Genomic DNA, 16254 nt, shown 5'->3' on the forward strand with positions numbered 1-16254 from the left:
TCTGGGCAGCTTCTGTTGAAGCCAACGTCAACTGGAACACTTTTGAAGCAAAAATCTACTTCCTTCATGGGCACACAGGTGATGCCTGAGTTGGTCTGAGTGACCAGAGACGCCAAGGGAGACACATAAATCTTGTTTTGCAACCATGAGAAGTGAGTTTCTGTGAATAATTATTCGGATGGCTGCATCTCTTCGTGCAGGCCTTCAACTTGGGCAGCTGAGACCTCTAGCCAGAGGGTTCCTTTTCCCAGGGCTTCTCAACTTCAGCCAGTTTAGGATGTGTGGACTTCAACCCACAGAAATGGCTGAGATATTCTGGGAATTGAAGTCCACACCTGTTAAAATGACTGAGGTTGGGAAGCACCGCATTATGTAGAACATTTGAGAGTAAAGAACGGACGAGAACCTGGCCGAGAGGGGGATGAAGGGAGACCTTCCCACAATGGGCAGGAGATACAAGGTGAAAGGAAGATAATCTTCTCCTAGGGCAGTGAAATCTGGAACTGTAGGGACCAACGTTTCCTCACAGGACTTTAAAAGAAGATAAGATGAATTCATGGCAAGTCTGGCTCCCAGGAGATGGACTACAGTTTGAAAACTTGGATGACAAGATCTAGGGAGAGCTCCCCCTGGAGAAAATGTCTCTACATGGTTGGTAGAGATCAACACCCATTTGGTGGCACCTTATCAATCCCTCATGACCCCCTAAAGCAGAGGCAGGGAACAACTCGTGGACTTCAACTCCCAGAATTCCAACAGGGCCACCGTTGCACGCCCTGCCCTAAAGCATCTGCTTGCAGATGGAGACGGAGAGATTTCACTGGCTCCTTGTTACTGTCTGAATAGCGAGTCAGCTGGGGTGCAGCAGCCTCGCCTCTCCCAAAGAAAACTGCATTCCTCACCGGGGATGGCACTAAAGTTTGTCCTCCAGAGTTGTGTGGCCTGGGCTGTGTCCCTGGGCTGATTCCCCACACCGAACGGACCCATCTTGGGGAAGAAGGTTTATTGGAGGGTCCCAGGGGATGGAGGATCAGGTCGGATGAGGAGCAAAACCAGCTTCCTAGCAGAGCGAACAGGGAGCGGGGTGGAGGCATGAAGCTTTACAGCAGTTTGAGGTTCTTCCAAGCAGCAAGAACCAACTTGAAAAACCCCAGGGCAGAATTGAGTCATTGGTAGAAACGGGTGTTGGAAACATGTGAGATGTCTGAAGACTCCCTTAGGTTGGGTGTCATTTTCCCCTGAGAAGGGCACTGGGTTCTCCTCCTACCAATTCCTTCATGACACACCCACCCACCCACCCAATTCCCCCCCTGCAGATGGAAAGCTTTGGGGGGGGCCTTTAACCTTGCCACCCTTTCCATGAGTTTGAGAAAAGAAGGGGCAGGCTGGAAATGTGAGAGGAAGCGAGCGAGGCGAAGCGGGGGGGGGAGGAGCAGAGAAGGTGGCTGGCATTTCTGTGGGCCTCGTGGTCCTTTCCAGGCGGTGGAGCTTCCTGTGAGAAAGGCAGCCATTAGAGCAGGGGAGCTTTGCAGCGTCTTCTCTCGCAGGGAGGCGGGAGGGACCAGCCTCGGCTACGCACATCTTGCGTTTGCTTGCCAGGTGTTTGACAGATGGCAGCGCTAGGTGGCTGCCAGCCGAGCGAGCTACATCTTGATGAAAGCCTCTCTTTGGCTGCTTGGGAAGAACCTGTGAGCAGGGAAGGCCGGCAGAGAAGATGCTTCTGCCTTCTTCTGGACCATTTAACGGAGCAGCCAGGGAAGCAAAGGCTGCTTGGTGCGCGCGCCACACACACACACACACACACACAGACTCCCCCTCTCCCTGCAGGAGGCATCAGAGAATCCCCAAGGAGTTTGAGGCTTCTTTTAAAAAGGCTTCACTGGTTCACCGACGTTCAACTCTTAATAATCGCGTGCCAAAAGGGAATAATGCAAAGGCCGGTCAGAACACACGGCCCCGTTTCTCTCACAAGGGCCGCTTGTCTTTCTCTTCTCCACAACAGAATGTGCAATTCACAGGTTGGAATCCTGAGGCGCTGCAGACATTGTGGGGGAGAGAAATGTGAGGGTTTTTTCTATTATTATTATTATTATTATTATTATTATTATTATTATTATTATTATTATTATTATTATTATTATTATTTTGCAAGTGGAAAAGTTTCTACCTGGAGCAGAACAGCTGGCAGAAAAAAAAAAGGCTAGGAAGACAGCTGGCAGCTGCTGCCCCCTGGTGGCGGCTCACAGGCAATGCCCGATCCTGCTTCGGGATGCCGGTGGGGTGGGGGGGCTGAGGCAGGTGGGCTGCCCCAGTTGCTAAAGCCCCATGGCTCTCAAACCCAGGTGAGAACCGAGCACCAGGCTTAGGAGGAAGAGTTTGTGGTTCTGCTGAAAGGAAAGGGCCCTTTGGGGGCCCCACCCACTGATGGAGGAGGGAAAGGTCCAAGTCGGAGCGGTCGCCATGCTGCACCCACTGGGAGGAAACCCGACCCAAGCAGTGCATCGGGCCTTGGACTGAACCTTCTCCTCACTCTCCGCCGAGGGAGACAAGAGGGGAAATGGAGCCAAGAAAACTGCAGGTGGAGAACAATCCAGCATCATCCGCTGCCCACAAGTAAGCTGGCTAAAGGCAAAACAAACCAGCTTTAAGAAGGAAGCCCGTGATTATTCTGCCAAGAATCACCCGGCTCATTCAGATTCTAAAATAGCTTTATTCCTTCTAAAAATAAAGTTTGCTAAAATATGACACAGTCCTCCAAATATATGCCTCCAGTAGAGACGGTGCTGAGGTCAGACATCCTGACTTCCAATGTGATGTATATAAATGGCACAATTTACGTCATCTGCACAAGGACTGGCATTATAGAGGTGATGTCATCATCCCAGTCCTGTGGATGTGGGTGCCTCAAAACAGGTCCTTTCCAGGCCAAACACAGAAAGAAACAAGCAACCGTTGGAATTCTGGGTTCAGTTGACTCGGAAGGGTGACCCTGGGTGGTAAACCATGGACTCCCCATCCACATGAGGCCAGGAAGGGGCAGAGACGCAGGTACCAGGTGCTGAGGACCAAGCCTTCTCCTGGGGGAGGACCAAGAGATGGAGATCTTCCTCGGCAGGTGCTTTTAGGCTTGGCCGCTGGAGACCCTGCGCAGGTGACAGAAGGGCCTTTGGAGGTCACCATCTCCGCTGAGAAGACGCCTCCGGAGGTGCCGTTGGTGAGGGACCTCCCCAGGCAGGCCCAGACAATTGGTGGCCTTGGAGGGCTGACCTCTTTCCAGCTCTGGCCTCACGGCAGAGTGACCATCCGGCTGGCGTTGCGTTCTGCTGAAAAATGGCGTTGGTGCCTCAGCCCAGAGAATCGCTCATTCAGGGTCACGCTGGTCTAAGGAAGGGAGACACAACGGGTGCCAAGTTGTGTTTGTGCAAGAGAAGCTAAGAGGAAACTCCCCGGATAGGAGCCAGAATTAGGATCCCCCCCTGAATGGGAATTAGCTTCGTCCAACCTTCCCCCTCCTGGCACTCCAACTCCCAGAATCCTTTGCTGGGGAGGCTCCAGGTGGAGAGCCCTGGTTTAAATTCTCAAGACTGGACCGTCCAGTTCCTGATGGGATAGTAGGGGAACACTTAGGCCGTCCCAGGAGGAGGAGATCACCAAAGATCCCTGTGGGCTGGCTGCGAAATCTACACTGCCACTTCCTTTTGCTGCGGAAGGTCACATCCTCCGTCTCCATTGAGCCTCAGGGGACAGGACTGCCGGTCCAATGGCCCCCATCTCAACCTCCCCCATCACTTCAGCCCCCCAATCCCTGATCTGGGTCTTAATCTCACCTGGCCCTCCCTCCCCTTCCAGGGCACAGCACCCCGGAGGCCTTGAGGGGTCCCCAGGGGGCCACTTCTGGCCTGGGAGGCCTCTCTACCTGGTTAGCCATAGCCCGGAAGTTGAATCGTAGCATCACTCCTCTCGGCTGCCAGCGGAGCTGCGGGGTCTGGCTAGTCCGCCTTCTCAGGAAGGGGCGCTTCGGTCCTGGCCTGCAAAAGAACCACACAGTTCTGGGGGTTGAAGTCCACACTCCTCCAAGTTGCCAGAGTGGAGAAACGCCGGGCTACAGAGATGTGGAACGAAGAGGCCCTTCGACTAGGGGATTGACCTGGTCTTTCAAAATCTATTTATTCATTAGACTTGTAGGCCACCTAAAATCCAAGCCACGTGGTTCTTTTTCACCTGCTGGGACACCGAGGGGTTGCCTGGTGGCGTCAAAGGTGATGAGCATTTTCAGAGATGCAAACCCCTGGTCTGTGTGTGTTGCTAAACACCTTTGCGTGCAGGTGAAAATTCCTCCTGCGGATCATCCCAAAGGTGCTTTTTCCAGAGGCAAGTAGACTTTGCTTTTCCCTGAAGACGTTTCACTTCTCATCCGAGAAGCTTCTTCCGTTCTGACTGAATGGTGGAGAAAGGATTTATTCCACACCATGCAGTCAGAATGGAAGAAGCTTCCTGGATGAGAAGAGAAACGTCTTCAAGGGAAAACAAAGTCCAGTTGCCTCTTGAGACAGACATCCTTGGGACAACTATGACCTGAAGGGTTGAGCATCTCCAGAGACAAAGCAGCCATAAAAGGACCACGAGTCCAAGATTCACAGTCCCAGGGTCCCGAAATCCATGTCTTAAGGAGGAAACATACCCCTGGGGGTGTCCTGCCTGGGGGTTGGACACCGAGACGGTCAAGACTGCTCCAGAACTGGGCTGCATCCTCCCCCTGCCAAAAGAACGAAGCCACCATCAATCCGCGGAGACAATGGAAAAGCTCAACGGGGACCCTTCTTTGCTATTTATTTACCTTCTCACTCTTGAGAGGTTCTGCTCCATCCTGGGCCGGATCTGCTGCTGGAGGGACAGGAAGGACAGGCGTAAAAAAACAGAAAGCAAAATGCTTACAGGAGACAGTTTGTTCAGTGGCTAAAACAGGTGCGCTACCAGCTTGGAATTAGACTTAGACAAATGGATGGAGAAATGCACGGATGGATGCAAGCCCCCTGTTCAAAGGCAGCAATTGTGGGAGAAACAATGATTTGTTCTAAAACAATGATAGAACTTGGACCTCATTCACATGTTTCTGAATCCTTCCAGCATACAAGGGGGGGGGTGGGGGTGGAAAACCCCCTTGGTAACCACAGGCAGCTGGTTATGCCTCAACTCCTCATCTTTAAAATGGGAAGATAGCAGAGAGTGGATTTTCAGAGTGATTGCAGGAAGCGAAGGAAAATAAAACATGCCGCTGGCAAAATGGCTAAAGAAAGAAGAACTGACCCGTTGGTTGAAGTTGAATTTGACCTGGCTCTGGAGGAAAAGTCGTCCTTGATTGAATGCCCGGAACGGTCTGCGGTTGGCAGAAAGAAAAGGGTCCCCCGTTAAACTCAACCATCGATGCTGTTCCCAACTCTGCAATCCAGGGGTCTCCAACCTTGGCCACTTTAAGACTTGGGGACTTCAACTCCCAGAATTCCTCAGCCAGCTGGGAGTTGAAGTTCCCAAGTCTTAAAGTGGCCAAGGTTGGCTGAGGAATTCTGGGAGTTGAAGTCCACACAAAGTGGCCAAGGTTGGAGACCCCTGCAAATCTGAACTGAGGTGTGGGCAACGTTTGTAATTTGAGGTCCCCTTGTTTGAGGGTACACCGATGTCATCCTGGGGCCTCCCACCTGCCCTCTCCCCAACACCTGCCCCTCGTGAAAACTCAGAGATGGCCACGTTTAAACCCACCAACCTCCGAAATGGCAGAGGCGTCCGTGCTGTCTTGAAGGCTTTGGCTCTTGGGGGGGCTTCGGGCTGAGAGTCTGCGGGGCTCTGTTGCCATTCCTGCCCGGGGGCCTTTCCCTGGCTTGTCCTGGAAAAGATACCCAGCAACTCACTATCTTGGCAGCTCCGGCCTCCGCAGGGCTGAAGCCTTTGATTCGGAGCCTCTTGGAGGGGGGGAGAGAGGAGGGGGATCTGCGGCTCCTCCTACCTGCTGGGCCAAGTCTGGCCGGTTGAGGGGCTCCTGCCCTTCATCTGCCCTGCTGCTCTTGGGCCTGGGGTGCTCATCCTGCTCCAGAGAGGCTTCCTGGCCCAGGGTGGCTTCCTAAATCCTTGGGGAAATCTGCTAGATCCTAAGGAAACACACACACACACACACACACACCAACTTTGATTTGAGTTCCTGGGTAGAATGTACTCTACCTCCTCCCCTAGTGGAATTCATACACACACAGCACTCACACACACATTCACATTTTTTACTACCAGTTCTGTGGGCGTGGCTTGGTGGCTTGGTGGGCGTGGCAGGGGAAGGATCCACAAACTCCCCCTTCCCTCCCCCACCCCACTAACCTGCTTTCCAGCTCCGTTCTCCTGGGCAGGGCAACCAAAGGAGACCCAGCCGATCAGCTGGGACTTGATGGGAGGCAGAGAAGAGATGGGGTTGGCGGGGCCAGTCAGAGGCGGGATTGGCCGGTTCTCCCAATGACTCAACATTTCCACTACCGGTTCTCGAGAACCGGTCCGAACCGGCTGAATCCCGCGTCTGACTTTCACCTTCTTTTTAATGCAACCACGTTGCTTCCATCCACAGGCCAGTTTCTTAAACAAGGTTTTCCCCAATCTGAGACCTTTCATACCTGCCAAGCCCACCCAAAACTCATTGAACCCAGTTGCCCCAAGGAGAGCGCCCTAATGCAGCCTGGGTACAGCCACACCCTCCTGGCGCTGTTCCCCAACACCCCTCTGCTCCAGAGGGAGGGTATTCTTTGCCAGCAATCTTGAAGTCGGTTTTCTGTGCCAGCTCCTTCAGCACCAAAGAGCGAACGGTACACGTCCCCTTGGCTGGCCCACTCCTTCCCCAGTGCCTTCCACCCACCTGGCAGGCTTGGTGGCCCCCAGCTCTGGAATCGAGGGCTCCTGTTGCCAGAGGCCTGGTTCTGGGTCTTCAGCTGGTGCTGCCAGGGTTTCCGGTTCGGCTGGGCCTGGTTACGCTTGATGATGTCATCTAAAGACGGCAGAGACACAACTGCCCCACACTTTCCCGGGCACTCACAAGCAGCTTTCAACGCCCAGCGGGTTGCAAGGGGTCCGTTACCATACTGGCAAATTTTGTTCTTTGGTTAAGGACCAAAATCCTCACATTTTGGTCGACAGGACACTGGCCAGAAGCAAGATGGGACATTGTGCCCAAAGTTTTTTTAATATTATTATTATTATTATTATTATTATTATTATTTTATTATTATTATTATTATTATTATTATTTTGGGGGAGCAGTTTCCTTGCCTATGAAACTCCTAACTAGCACAGAGGTCTCCAAACTTGGCAACTTTTAAGAGTGGTGGACTTCAACTCCCAGAATTCTGGAAGTTGAAGTCCACAAGTCTTAAAGTTGCCAAGTTTGGAAACCTCCGAACTTGCACAAGGAAGCTTAACTCTTCCCAGCGCAGCTCCGGTAAGGAGAGGGAGGTGCTTGCAAAACAGTTCCGGCAACCGGGAGGTATTTCCAGCCGCCTGACTTCAGGAGGGCTTGGATGTGCCCGGTGCCAGGGAAATGCTTGGCAGCGCGGCTCATCCCTTTCCAGAGAGGCGCTGGCAGGGCGCCGGCTCTATTTCTGGCCCTGGGCGCTTGGGAGGGGAGGGGAGGCGCAGCAGGGGTCCCAGATGCCCCCTTGAGGAGCTGGAGGGGGAGAGACCGAAGCGCCGGGAGAGGCCTGGAGGGGTCTGGAAGAGGCAGAAAAGTGAAGGGGAGAACAGCCGACCGGTGGGGAGGGGGCTGAAGTCTCTGTTTCCGGGATGGGGGTGGGCTTCGGCCGAGTTTCACAGCATGGAACAGGGAGAAGGTTTGGGGGTCCGGAGCACCGCGAGAAGCCACTTTCCTTGACTCTTGGACGCCCCCGACCCATTTGCCCACCGGGCGGCTGAAGGGCTGCCAGGGGGCGTTTTAGCTGCGGCTCCCCCCACCCTCCTGTCCCCAAGCGAGGGCAGCCCTGGCCTCACAAGGCGCAGCCCCCGACCCTTCCCCGGGAGGGAGCCGAAATCTCACCCAGGGACAGGTCGATCTCTTCGCTGGGGGCGGCGGCGGCGGCCGCGCCCGGCTCCTGCTGCCCGGCGCCCGGCACCTCCATGGCTCGCGACCGACCGGGAAGAGGGCAGGTTTAGCCGCCTCGGGACATCCCACCCCCGCCCCGCGCGCCCCGCCCCGGGGGTCGCCCGCCTCGCCCCTCTGAGCCGCCCCGGCCCAGCCCGCCTCGCGGAAAGTTAGGCGAGCAGCCGCGGGCGGAGTGGGGTCTTTTCCTGCGGCGCCCTTCCAAAGCCCCCAATTTCCCTTTGAGGAAGCGGGGGCAGCCCCCGGGAGGCTCGCCCCCCTCGCGTGTCCTGAGGGCTTCCTGCCAGGCGTCCCCAGGAGCGGAGCCCAGGATGCCCGGCCAGGACCGAAGCCAAGACGTGGCTGGCGGGGGTCGCGCCCTCTCCACCCCCTTGCCGGAGGGAGTGGGGGAGGAGGCAGGCGCTGCTGCTGATGCCACGGGGGCTCCCCCATTGGACGACCAGCAGCCCCTCCCCGCTTCCCACCCCCGAAAGGGAACTCTGGCTGGCCGAGGGTCCCACCTGTTCTTCCCCGACGGCCCCGCTCCCGGGTGGAAAGGAAACACCACCACAACCTCCGAGATTAAAAACGGAATCTTTATTCATCTGTAGTCGTCGCATCTTCCGAACGGTAGCCGCGCTCCCCCTTCCAGCAGCCAGAGGAGACCCTCCTCTCTCCGCCAAATCTCCCCCCACCCCGGTGTTAGAGACCCGAAGCGCCCTCGCCCCTCCGGCTGCCGCCCCCCGCCCCCCAGTCCCCCCGTCCCCGGCGGCGAGGCGGCGCTCAGGGCACGATGCGCATCTGGGAGTTGGGCTCCTCCAGCTTGAAGAAGGGGAAGATCCTCTCGCCCAGGAAGACGGCGTAGGAGAGCAGCGCCACCGGCTCCCTTGTCGCCCCGTCGAAGAAGCGGACGCTGCCGCCCTCGTAGTCCAGGTAGAGGCGGAAGCTGCAGATGCGGGGCTCGGGCTCGGCGGGAGGCAGGTGCTCGGGCAGCAGCGCCCAGATGCCTTCGTCTGTGGAGACGCCCACCGGCCCCTTCCGGGACACCGAGTCCTTCATCACCCCGAAGGCCCAGCCGCGGCCACTCGAGGCCACCTCCACCTGCCAGCAGTGCCGCCCCGCCTTGAACCCCTTCTCCGCCAGGATGCAGGGCGTGGTGTCGAAGGCCTGCCGGCCGGGGAGCAGCCCGCTGGGGGTGGCGTCGTGAGTCACGACCTTCTTGGAGGCGGACAGCAGCAGGTGCGGATGGGCGGTCAGCCGGTCCATGGTCACGTTGGCTTCAAAAGGAGGAGGGACACCCGTGTCAGAAATTTGACACCCCCCCCCCACCAAGGGAGCTAAATCCGAATCTCTCCAGCTTTGCTCCGGTTGCTGGGAGTTGTAGTCCAGGTATCCACTGACTTTTGTCCCAGAAGGCAGGCTAGGAATTCTTGGGGGGGGGGCAACCCTTATTCCCCTTCCGGAAGCCAGCACGCATGGCAGGGGGAGGGGGGGGCAGCTCCCCTCTACACCTGGGAGCTGCTTAAGTCCACAAGATCTTAAAGTTGACAAGTTGGAGCCCCCCCCCACCATTTAGGCAATCAATAATGGTCGGTCCACTTTCCCCTCCCCCTTCCAAGGACTCACCTCTTTCCCACACATACACCAGTGGGAGGGCATCTGGGGAGACAGGCAAGAGAAAGAAAGGGGGTGTTTTTGAAAAAAGGGTAAGAAATGCGGAGACGTCATTTCCTCTCCTTGGTATGGAGAGAGGAGGAAAAACATTCTTTGGACAGTTTGCCCTCAGGCCTACTATTGGCTAATCATCTTGGGGTGGGGGGGTTCCTACCCAGAAATCCCCCCCTTTTGTTTCCTTGCCCAGCTCAAAGGCCCCCCCCCCCCCTCCGTCTGGCCTGGCCAAGGGTCGTCCGCGGTTCAACCCCACGGAATCAGCCTTTGGATTCTTCTTCACGTACCTGAAACACCACAAATGTCTTCTTCATCTTAGCCTGTTTTACCACACAGTCCAAGCAATCATGGCTCACTCAACAGAGGACAATTTAGCAAAACCCTGGGAGGGGCTGCCTCTCAACCAGGCGTTACAAACACATTTGCTCCTCTGAGGGCAGCCTGAGGGCAGCTTTCACAGCCCTGGCCCAGGAAATGCTGGGGGGTGCAGCAAAGCCGCCCAATGTCAGAGGCTCCGCTGAAATAAACCTTGCCATCCTATTCACACCTCCGCTCAAATTCCCTCGGTTTTGCACTCTACTCCGTGGTATTTGCTTAGCAGGACTTCTAAAACTGCTCCAGAGCAAATCCTTACCTTTGCACCTCTTCAAGGTATCCTCCACAAAAAGGCTTCTAAGGGAGAGATCCCACATTTTCTCTTTGAAGGGAGGGAAGTTTCCTTCGGGAGGCTGAGCCAGAAGTTCTTTGCACCTACGGACACCCAGCAGGGAAAGCATTATCCGCTCGCCCAAGTGGGCAGGAAACCTTCAGCCTTCTGGGAACAGCAGCAGGCAGATTGCAGAGTTTTCCTGCCCACGAGTGCTCAGGGGGACAAATCACGAATCTTTTTGACGTAGAGCAAAGGGAGAAATAAATAATGTGCCTCAAGAATAGTCAGATTTGGGAAGGAGCCCAGCTCCAAGAGGAGAACTGGAGAAATCGAGTTGGTAGATTCTCATACATTGCACTAAATCGTATTCTTTTGTTTGCCTTGGGGTTAGGGAGAGGTATGGATTAACTATCATTTACAACCCCTCTGTAGCTATGAAGCAGACATTAAACCTTAGGCAACCAGACTAAGTTACAATAAAGCCACTTAACTTAAACCTGATTAGGCCAATAGGCCAACATCATGCCCCCAAAACAACTGCAGCCTGCAGTTCATGTCCATCACAGGAGCTAATTTGCTACTGATTTCACATACAAAGCATTTTAAAAAGCAATGCTCCTGAGCTCCAGCAGGAAATACAGGGCCTAAACTGCAATAGGGGATTGGCCATCCTTAACCATGACTGGATGCAGCCCACATCCTTTGAATTCCTCTTGGTCCAGCCCAAGGAGTCGGTGCATAGCACAGCAGCCTAATATGGCGATGAAGGAAGCTGGGAGAGGGGGAAAAGCTTTACGTACCTGGCCGTCACCTCTTTGATATCCTGGAAGGAAAGAGAGGAAAGTCATTGGCTGTAAAACAGGCTTAATGGCAAGAGCAAACGAGGATCCTCCTCTTTGGATCACAAGCAAGCATTCGAGCAGGGCTATCATCCAACCTTGGTCGCTTTAAGACCTGTGGACTTCAGCTCCCAGAATTCCCCACCAGCATGGCTGCTCAGTCTTACTCCTGCATGGAAGGGCTCGGAATCCTTTTTTCCAAGGGTTCCAATCCGTTGGGCTTGGAATGGAATAGGGAGGCAAAATGAGTCCACCTGAAGCTGGAGGCCCGGCCTGGCTCTGCCCCCACCCAGGCAGGGGGTTGCTCATCCCTGAACCTCACCCCTTTGGACCCCAGAAAGGTGGCCCCCTTTCTCCGGCATGAAGTTGAGCATCTTCCTAGAGGTGAACTTCCTTCCTGGTTTATGTGAGCCGAGAGGCAGGAATAGCCCCCCTGAATGGGGAACACCCCCACCCATCCCACCCTCCACGGAAAAGCCATCACCAAACCCAAAAGCTTTTGCTTAGTGAAGAAACCTCCACCGCTTTCAAACCCTGGTCTTGCAAGGAGGCCGCGTCCGTTGAATGGCCTGCCTTGCATCCCACTTCCCACATTGGGACCCCTCCCGCTGCCTGGAGGCTGCCGACCAGCCTACCATCAGGAATTCATGAGCGGGTTCTTCGAACTTCCACTCCAGCCCCTTGGCGAAGGCCCGGACTGTGCTGTGGTTCCTAGACAGTCTGCTCAGCTCTTCCTCGATCTCCTCGTAGATCCCTTTGGCTGCCATCTTTTGGTCCAGCTGAACCGCCTTCACCAGCTCGTACATCTCCTTATATCCCGATTTAAACTTCTGGTTTAAATCACGGTCCATCATTTTCTTTTAAAAAAAAAAAACCATCTTAAGGAAGGAAGGAGACCCCCCCGCCCCTGCAAGACCAGCCCTGGCTCCTCCCCAGAGAGAAGCCCTACCTCCAGGTTTTCTTTCTCGGTTCGCGCGTCTGAAAAGCTGTCTCGGATGTGGGCCTTCTGAATCTTCAGAAGGTCCAGAAACACCTGGACTTTGGTCTGCAAGAAAGAGGCAGTTACTGCAACTGGGGCTGCCTTTGATCTCGGAGGGACGCAGAGCAAGGCCCCTCCCAGCCCTGAGGGCTATTGGGCGGCCCTCCTTGAGTTGGCTGCACCCTGAACATCTGTCGGGAGACAAACCACCTCCTCAGTTGAGGCCTGCACGTGAGTGCAAGTAACTTCTACACGGGGCAAAGTTGTAGTATATCCCTTCAGCCTGTGAAGTTGCTGGGCTCACTGGCTGCTGCCCTGTAAGCAAACATTTGAACTACTTCAGTGTAGCTGGTACAGGACCACAGAACATCCCAAGGCAGGGGTCTCCAACCTCGGCCACTTTAAGCCTGGAGGACTCCCAGAATTGGCAACGCTGGCTGGGGAATTCCGGGAGCTGAAGTCCTCCAGGCTTAAAGTGGCCATGGTTGGGGACCCTTGTCCCAAGGTATAACATGGTTTGTTTGTTGCCTTATCAGGGGTCCATGAACTCAACCCACATGGCTTATTAAACTCACCAGAGTTAAGCAGAGTTATCTTAACCCAACAGCTCACAACCCTTTTCTGCTGGAGTCACAGGAGCCACACACAAGGCCAAGTCAGCCTCCCCAACCACCAAGCCCACTGCACGTGGGAAGCAACTTCCTTTAGAAGGAGGCTTGTTCGCTTCCCCTGCAGCCAGAGGAGACCCTCCCTACCTTGGCCGCCTGGGCTGCCCCTTCCAGAGAAGCCAGGGTGTGGTCGGTGTGATCCTGGGACTTCTGGCACTCAGCACAGAGGAGCGCCTGGTCGTTCTGGCAGAAGACGGTCAGCAGCTGCTTGTGGGCCTCGCAAAGCCCCCGGTTGGGTTTCTTCAACACCCCCTTGTCTTGCAGCTTTCTGATGAGCCAGGCAACATTGCCCAGTTGCCTGTTGGGCGTCAGGGCCACATGATCGAACCTCTGGTGGCACTGGGGGCAAGTCACGTTGCTCTGCGCACCTCCCCAGTGCTTCTGGATGCAAGCGTGGCAGTAGTTATGGCCGCAGTTTAAAGTCACCGGGTCGTGGAACACACACCTGCATAGAGTGCAGGTAGCTGCCTCCGGAAGGTATTCCGAGATCCTCTCCGTATCCATTTTGGCCTTCGCCAAAAATGCCCCCAACCCCGTTTCTCACCAATGGCTGCTCAGGCTGCCTCCTTACAGCTTCCCCCCCTAAATAAGAGCCTCTAGTGATTTCCTGCCTGCCAATGAGCTCCTAATGATTCGGTTAAGCCCCTCCTGGATCCCTACAGGGCTGATCCTGCTGGGAGAAGAATCGCCCTGCAGCCCTCTGGAGGGGGAGTTGAGTCTTCAGGAGCCCCACTTCTTCTTTTGCAGGGGAAAACGTTCCATTTGTGCCTCCTCCTCCTCCTCCTCTCTGAGTTTCTGCAACTGAATCTCTCCAGGTTTTTCCCAAAGCCCGTTTAGAGTTCTGCGTTTGGAACCGGCCCCATTTCCGGTCCTTTAACAGCAGCAAAGGGGCAGGTGGAGGGCCTCGGCCTGGAGGGAAGTCAGAAGGACAGCTCACCTGCCTCAGCCATTGGACCACTTGCTCCTAAAGGTACAGGGATTGGCAAGGAGGGGAGCTGGAGACCAGGGTCTTCCAATGGGTTGCCCACCCCACAGAATTAGCCCCACAGAATTTCTCAGTTATTATTACAGCCACCAGATATTGGTCTCAATTCAACCTGGAGGAAGCCAAGGAAAGCAGCTTGGGGATCCCAGAGTTGACCCAGTGAAGTTTAAAGAGTTACTACTGTGTATGATAGGGACGTGGTGGCTCAGCGGTTAAGACGCTGAGCATGTCGATCAGAAAGGTCGGCAGTTCGAATCCCTAGCACCGCGTAACAGAGGGAGCTCCCGTTCCTTGTCCCAGCTTCTGCCAACCTAGCAGTTTGAAAGCATGTAAAACTGCAAGTAGAAAAACCCCTTTGGTGGGAAGGGAACAGCGCTCCGTGCGCCTTCAAAGGCGTTTAGTCCTGCCGGCCACATGACCACGGAGATGTCTTCTTCTTTGGCTTTGCAATGGAGATGAGCAGCGCCCCCTAGAGCCAGGAACGACTAGCATTGATGTGCAAGGAGGGGAACCTTTACCTGTGTATCATACCGGATAACATCTTATCTCCTTACAAATGTTGGCTTTTGTCTTCAGTTGTTCTGGATGCATCATCTGAGGTGCCCTAAATATCCAACTTCCCATCTTTCCTGCAAAAATCTAGAAAACCACTTGAACCCTCACTCCTAGTTTCTTGGACTGTATAGCAAAAGTGAGTTTGTATGTGTGTGTGTGTGTGTGTGTAAGAATTGTACTTTCAGTACTTGCAATGTTCTGTTAATGTAGCTTTAACAATAAAATTGAATTAGTCATCTGGTTGTGTTTCCTGCAGGCCTTTGGGGCAAGATTGCTCATCTTTACGGGCATTCCAGGTTCACACATTACACTAAAGCAGGGCCTCTCAAACTTGGACACACAAGCAACTGGAGAACGGTGATCACCAACGGACTTTTAAACCTTCTCAGCTTTGCCCAGAGGACAGGACATTCTCCTCTGATGTCTAAAGCCCCTGGGGTAGCTTGAACCCTCCCGTGAAGCATACATGGATTAATATGTACTTAATTGATATCTATGTATTGTAAATGTTGTCCCCATGTTAAACAAACGCAGTGGCTGTCTTGTATCAGGATTGTTTCTGAAACACTTCTGGTGGTGCAACACTGGCACAATCTCAGTGTATCCTTGGCAACTTTTCAGATGTGTGGATTTACGAGGCCTGGGATTCCCCTGCCAGAAATTAAGCGGCCCCCTTAAAAAGACTCAGAAAGAAAATTCCACCTGTTGCAAAGTTCCCAGGTTTGAGACTTGGCTTGGGATGCCCCCCCTGACCCAGGGAGGGGGGGCGAGGAACAACCGATTCAGCTTTAAAACTTTTTTTTGAGGGGGCTGTTGACTCCTCCCCCTTTGGCCTTCCTGAAGTAATAGGGGCTGCCAGGAGGAAGAGGGGAGGGAACGTCTCCTTTCCAGGTCAGAAGTGGAGGATGGGTGGGTCTATTTCAGCGGGAGCACCAGGAAGACTCGGGGGCCTTTTTCAAAAGTGATCTGGGGCAGGACCCCAGGATCAGCCCATCCGTGCAATTTTAATGACTCTTGGTTGCCGTTACTGTTTAGCAACAGTCAGCATCTTCGTTGCCCCGGATGTCTGTGGAGATTCTCCGTTCTCCAGGTCAGGTTTGTCCCAGGGGTGTTTCTTTTTTTTTTTTTTTTCCCCCAAGAGCCAAACTGGACTTTCTGGTTTTTCTTTGAAGACCTTTCGCTTCTCATCCAAGACGCTTCTTCCCTTAGAACTTGAAGAAGCGTCTTGGATGAGGAGCGAAAGGTCTTCAAGGAAAAAACCAGAAAGCCCAGCTTGCCTCTTGGGGGGGAAATATAAAAAGCACCTTTGGGACATTTCATGGGACTTTTAATTACCCCAGCCCCCCTCCCGCCTCATTTAGACAGCCTGGAAGGAGGGGGAGGCGGGCGTTCTCCTACAGCGCTCCCTTCCACCATTCCTCCTTCCTAGGAAATGCGGGCATAAGCGCACCAACGGGCCTACCGTCCCTGTCCTATTCTTCCTTTCTTTTTCCTATCCATTTCGTGTATTCCTATCCATGCTTACACTTATACCTGTTATCTAATACTTGCTTGACAGACAGACAGACAGACAAAACGCCTTTCCGTGCATCGGAAGAAAGGACGGCGAGGAAGCCGAGCCGGGCGGGCACACAAAGGCAATCAATCCGATGCATCCAAGAACGAAGCGCCAGCGCAGATCGCGAGGACCGAAGCGCCGCCCTGGCAATCCGGCCCCGCCCCCTCGGCCCCCGGCCCCGCCTCCTGGACGCGCCTGCGCACGGGCCGCGCCCGCCGCCGCCGCGCCTGCGCAGAGGCGGCCGCCGCGAGT

General features: G+C 54.6%; 2 protein-coding genes across 7 annotated transcripts; both read right to left on the bottom strand.

The window, feature by feature from the left end:
- Positions 1-2690: 2690 nt before the first annotated feature.
- On the bottom strand, positions 2691-8207 carry LOC113423055 (UAP56-interacting factor-like). Of its 6 annotated transcripts, none has more exons than XM_087972270.1 (10): positions 8060-8207; positions 6890-7018; positions 6002-6143; positions 5762-5881; positions 5308-5377; positions 4838-4884; positions 4682-4756; positions 3917-4028; positions 3268-3381; positions 2691-3143 (listed from the first exon to the last, which is right to left on the bottom strand). In XM_087972270.1, the coding sequence occupies exons 1-9, from the start codon at positions 8139-8141 to the stop codon at positions 3286-3288; spliced, it is 873 nt and encodes a 290-aa protein (XP_087828396.1). In that variant the 5' UTR covers positions 8142-8207; the 3' UTR covers positions 2691-3143; positions 3268-3285. The 6 variants fall into 6 exon arrangements, with proteins under 6 accessions (XP_087828396.1, XP_087828397.1, XP_026540067.2 ...); XM_087972271.1 differs by having other exon boundaries at positions 4838-4881; positions 8060-8192; XM_026684282.2 differs by having other exon boundaries at positions 2691-3381.
- Positions 8208-8627: 420 nt separating this feature from the next.
- Positions 8628-13973, bottom strand: LOC148129778 (zinc finger protein RFP-like). Its single transcript, XM_087972269.1, has 7 exons — positions 12992-13973; positions 12207-12302; positions 11893-12114; positions 11219-11241; positions 10404-10519; positions 9728-9760; positions 8628-9378 (listed from the first exon to the last, which is right to left on the bottom strand). Exons 1-7 carry the CDS (start codon positions 13406-13408, stop codon positions 8885-8887), a joined length of 1401 nt encoding a protein of 466 aa, XP_087828395.1. The 5' UTR covers positions 13409-13973; the 3' UTR covers positions 8628-8884.
- Between the last annotated feature and the right edge of the window lie 2281 nt (positions 13974-16254).

The sequence above is a fragment of the Notechis scutatus genome, chromosome 10 (assembly GCF_049901735.1).
Source record: "Notechis scutatus isolate UNSWTSFEM ecotype Mainland chromosome 10, rNotScu1.2, whole genome shotgun sequence".
Taxonomy (NCBI): domain Eukaryota; kingdom Metazoa; phylum Chordata; class Lepidosauria; order Squamata; family Elapidae; genus Notechis; species Notechis scutatus.

Excerpts from the sequence above, each read along its gene's own strand:
- LOC113423055 (XM_087972270.1), bottom strand. The coding sequence starts at position 8,141 with ATGGAGGTGCCGGGCGCCGGGCAGCAGGAGCCGGGCGCGGCCGCCGCC. Across the intron at positions 6,144-6,889 it reads GGGGCCACCAAGCCTGCCAG|GATCTAGCAGATTTCCCCAA; the intron begins GTGGGTGGAAGG and ends GTGTTTCCTTAG. Across the intron at positions 4,885-5,307 it reads AATTCAACTTCAACCAACGG|CAGCAGATCCGGCCCAGGAT; the intron begins GTCAGTTCTTCT and ends CTGTCCCTCCAG.
- LOC148129778 (XM_087972269.1), bottom strand. The coding sequence starts at position 13,408 with ATGGATACGGAGAGGATCTCGGAATACCTTCCGGAGGCAGCTACCTGC. Across the intron at positions 12,303-12,991 it reads GGGCAGCCCAGGCGGCCAAG|ACCAAAGTCCAGGTGTTTCT; the intron begins GTAGGGAGGGTC and ends TCTTTCTTGCAG. Across the intron at positions 9,761-10,403 it reads TACCTTGAAGAGGTGCAAAG|ATGCCCTCCCACTGGTGTAT; the intron begins GTAAGGATTTGC and ends CTGTCTCCCCAG.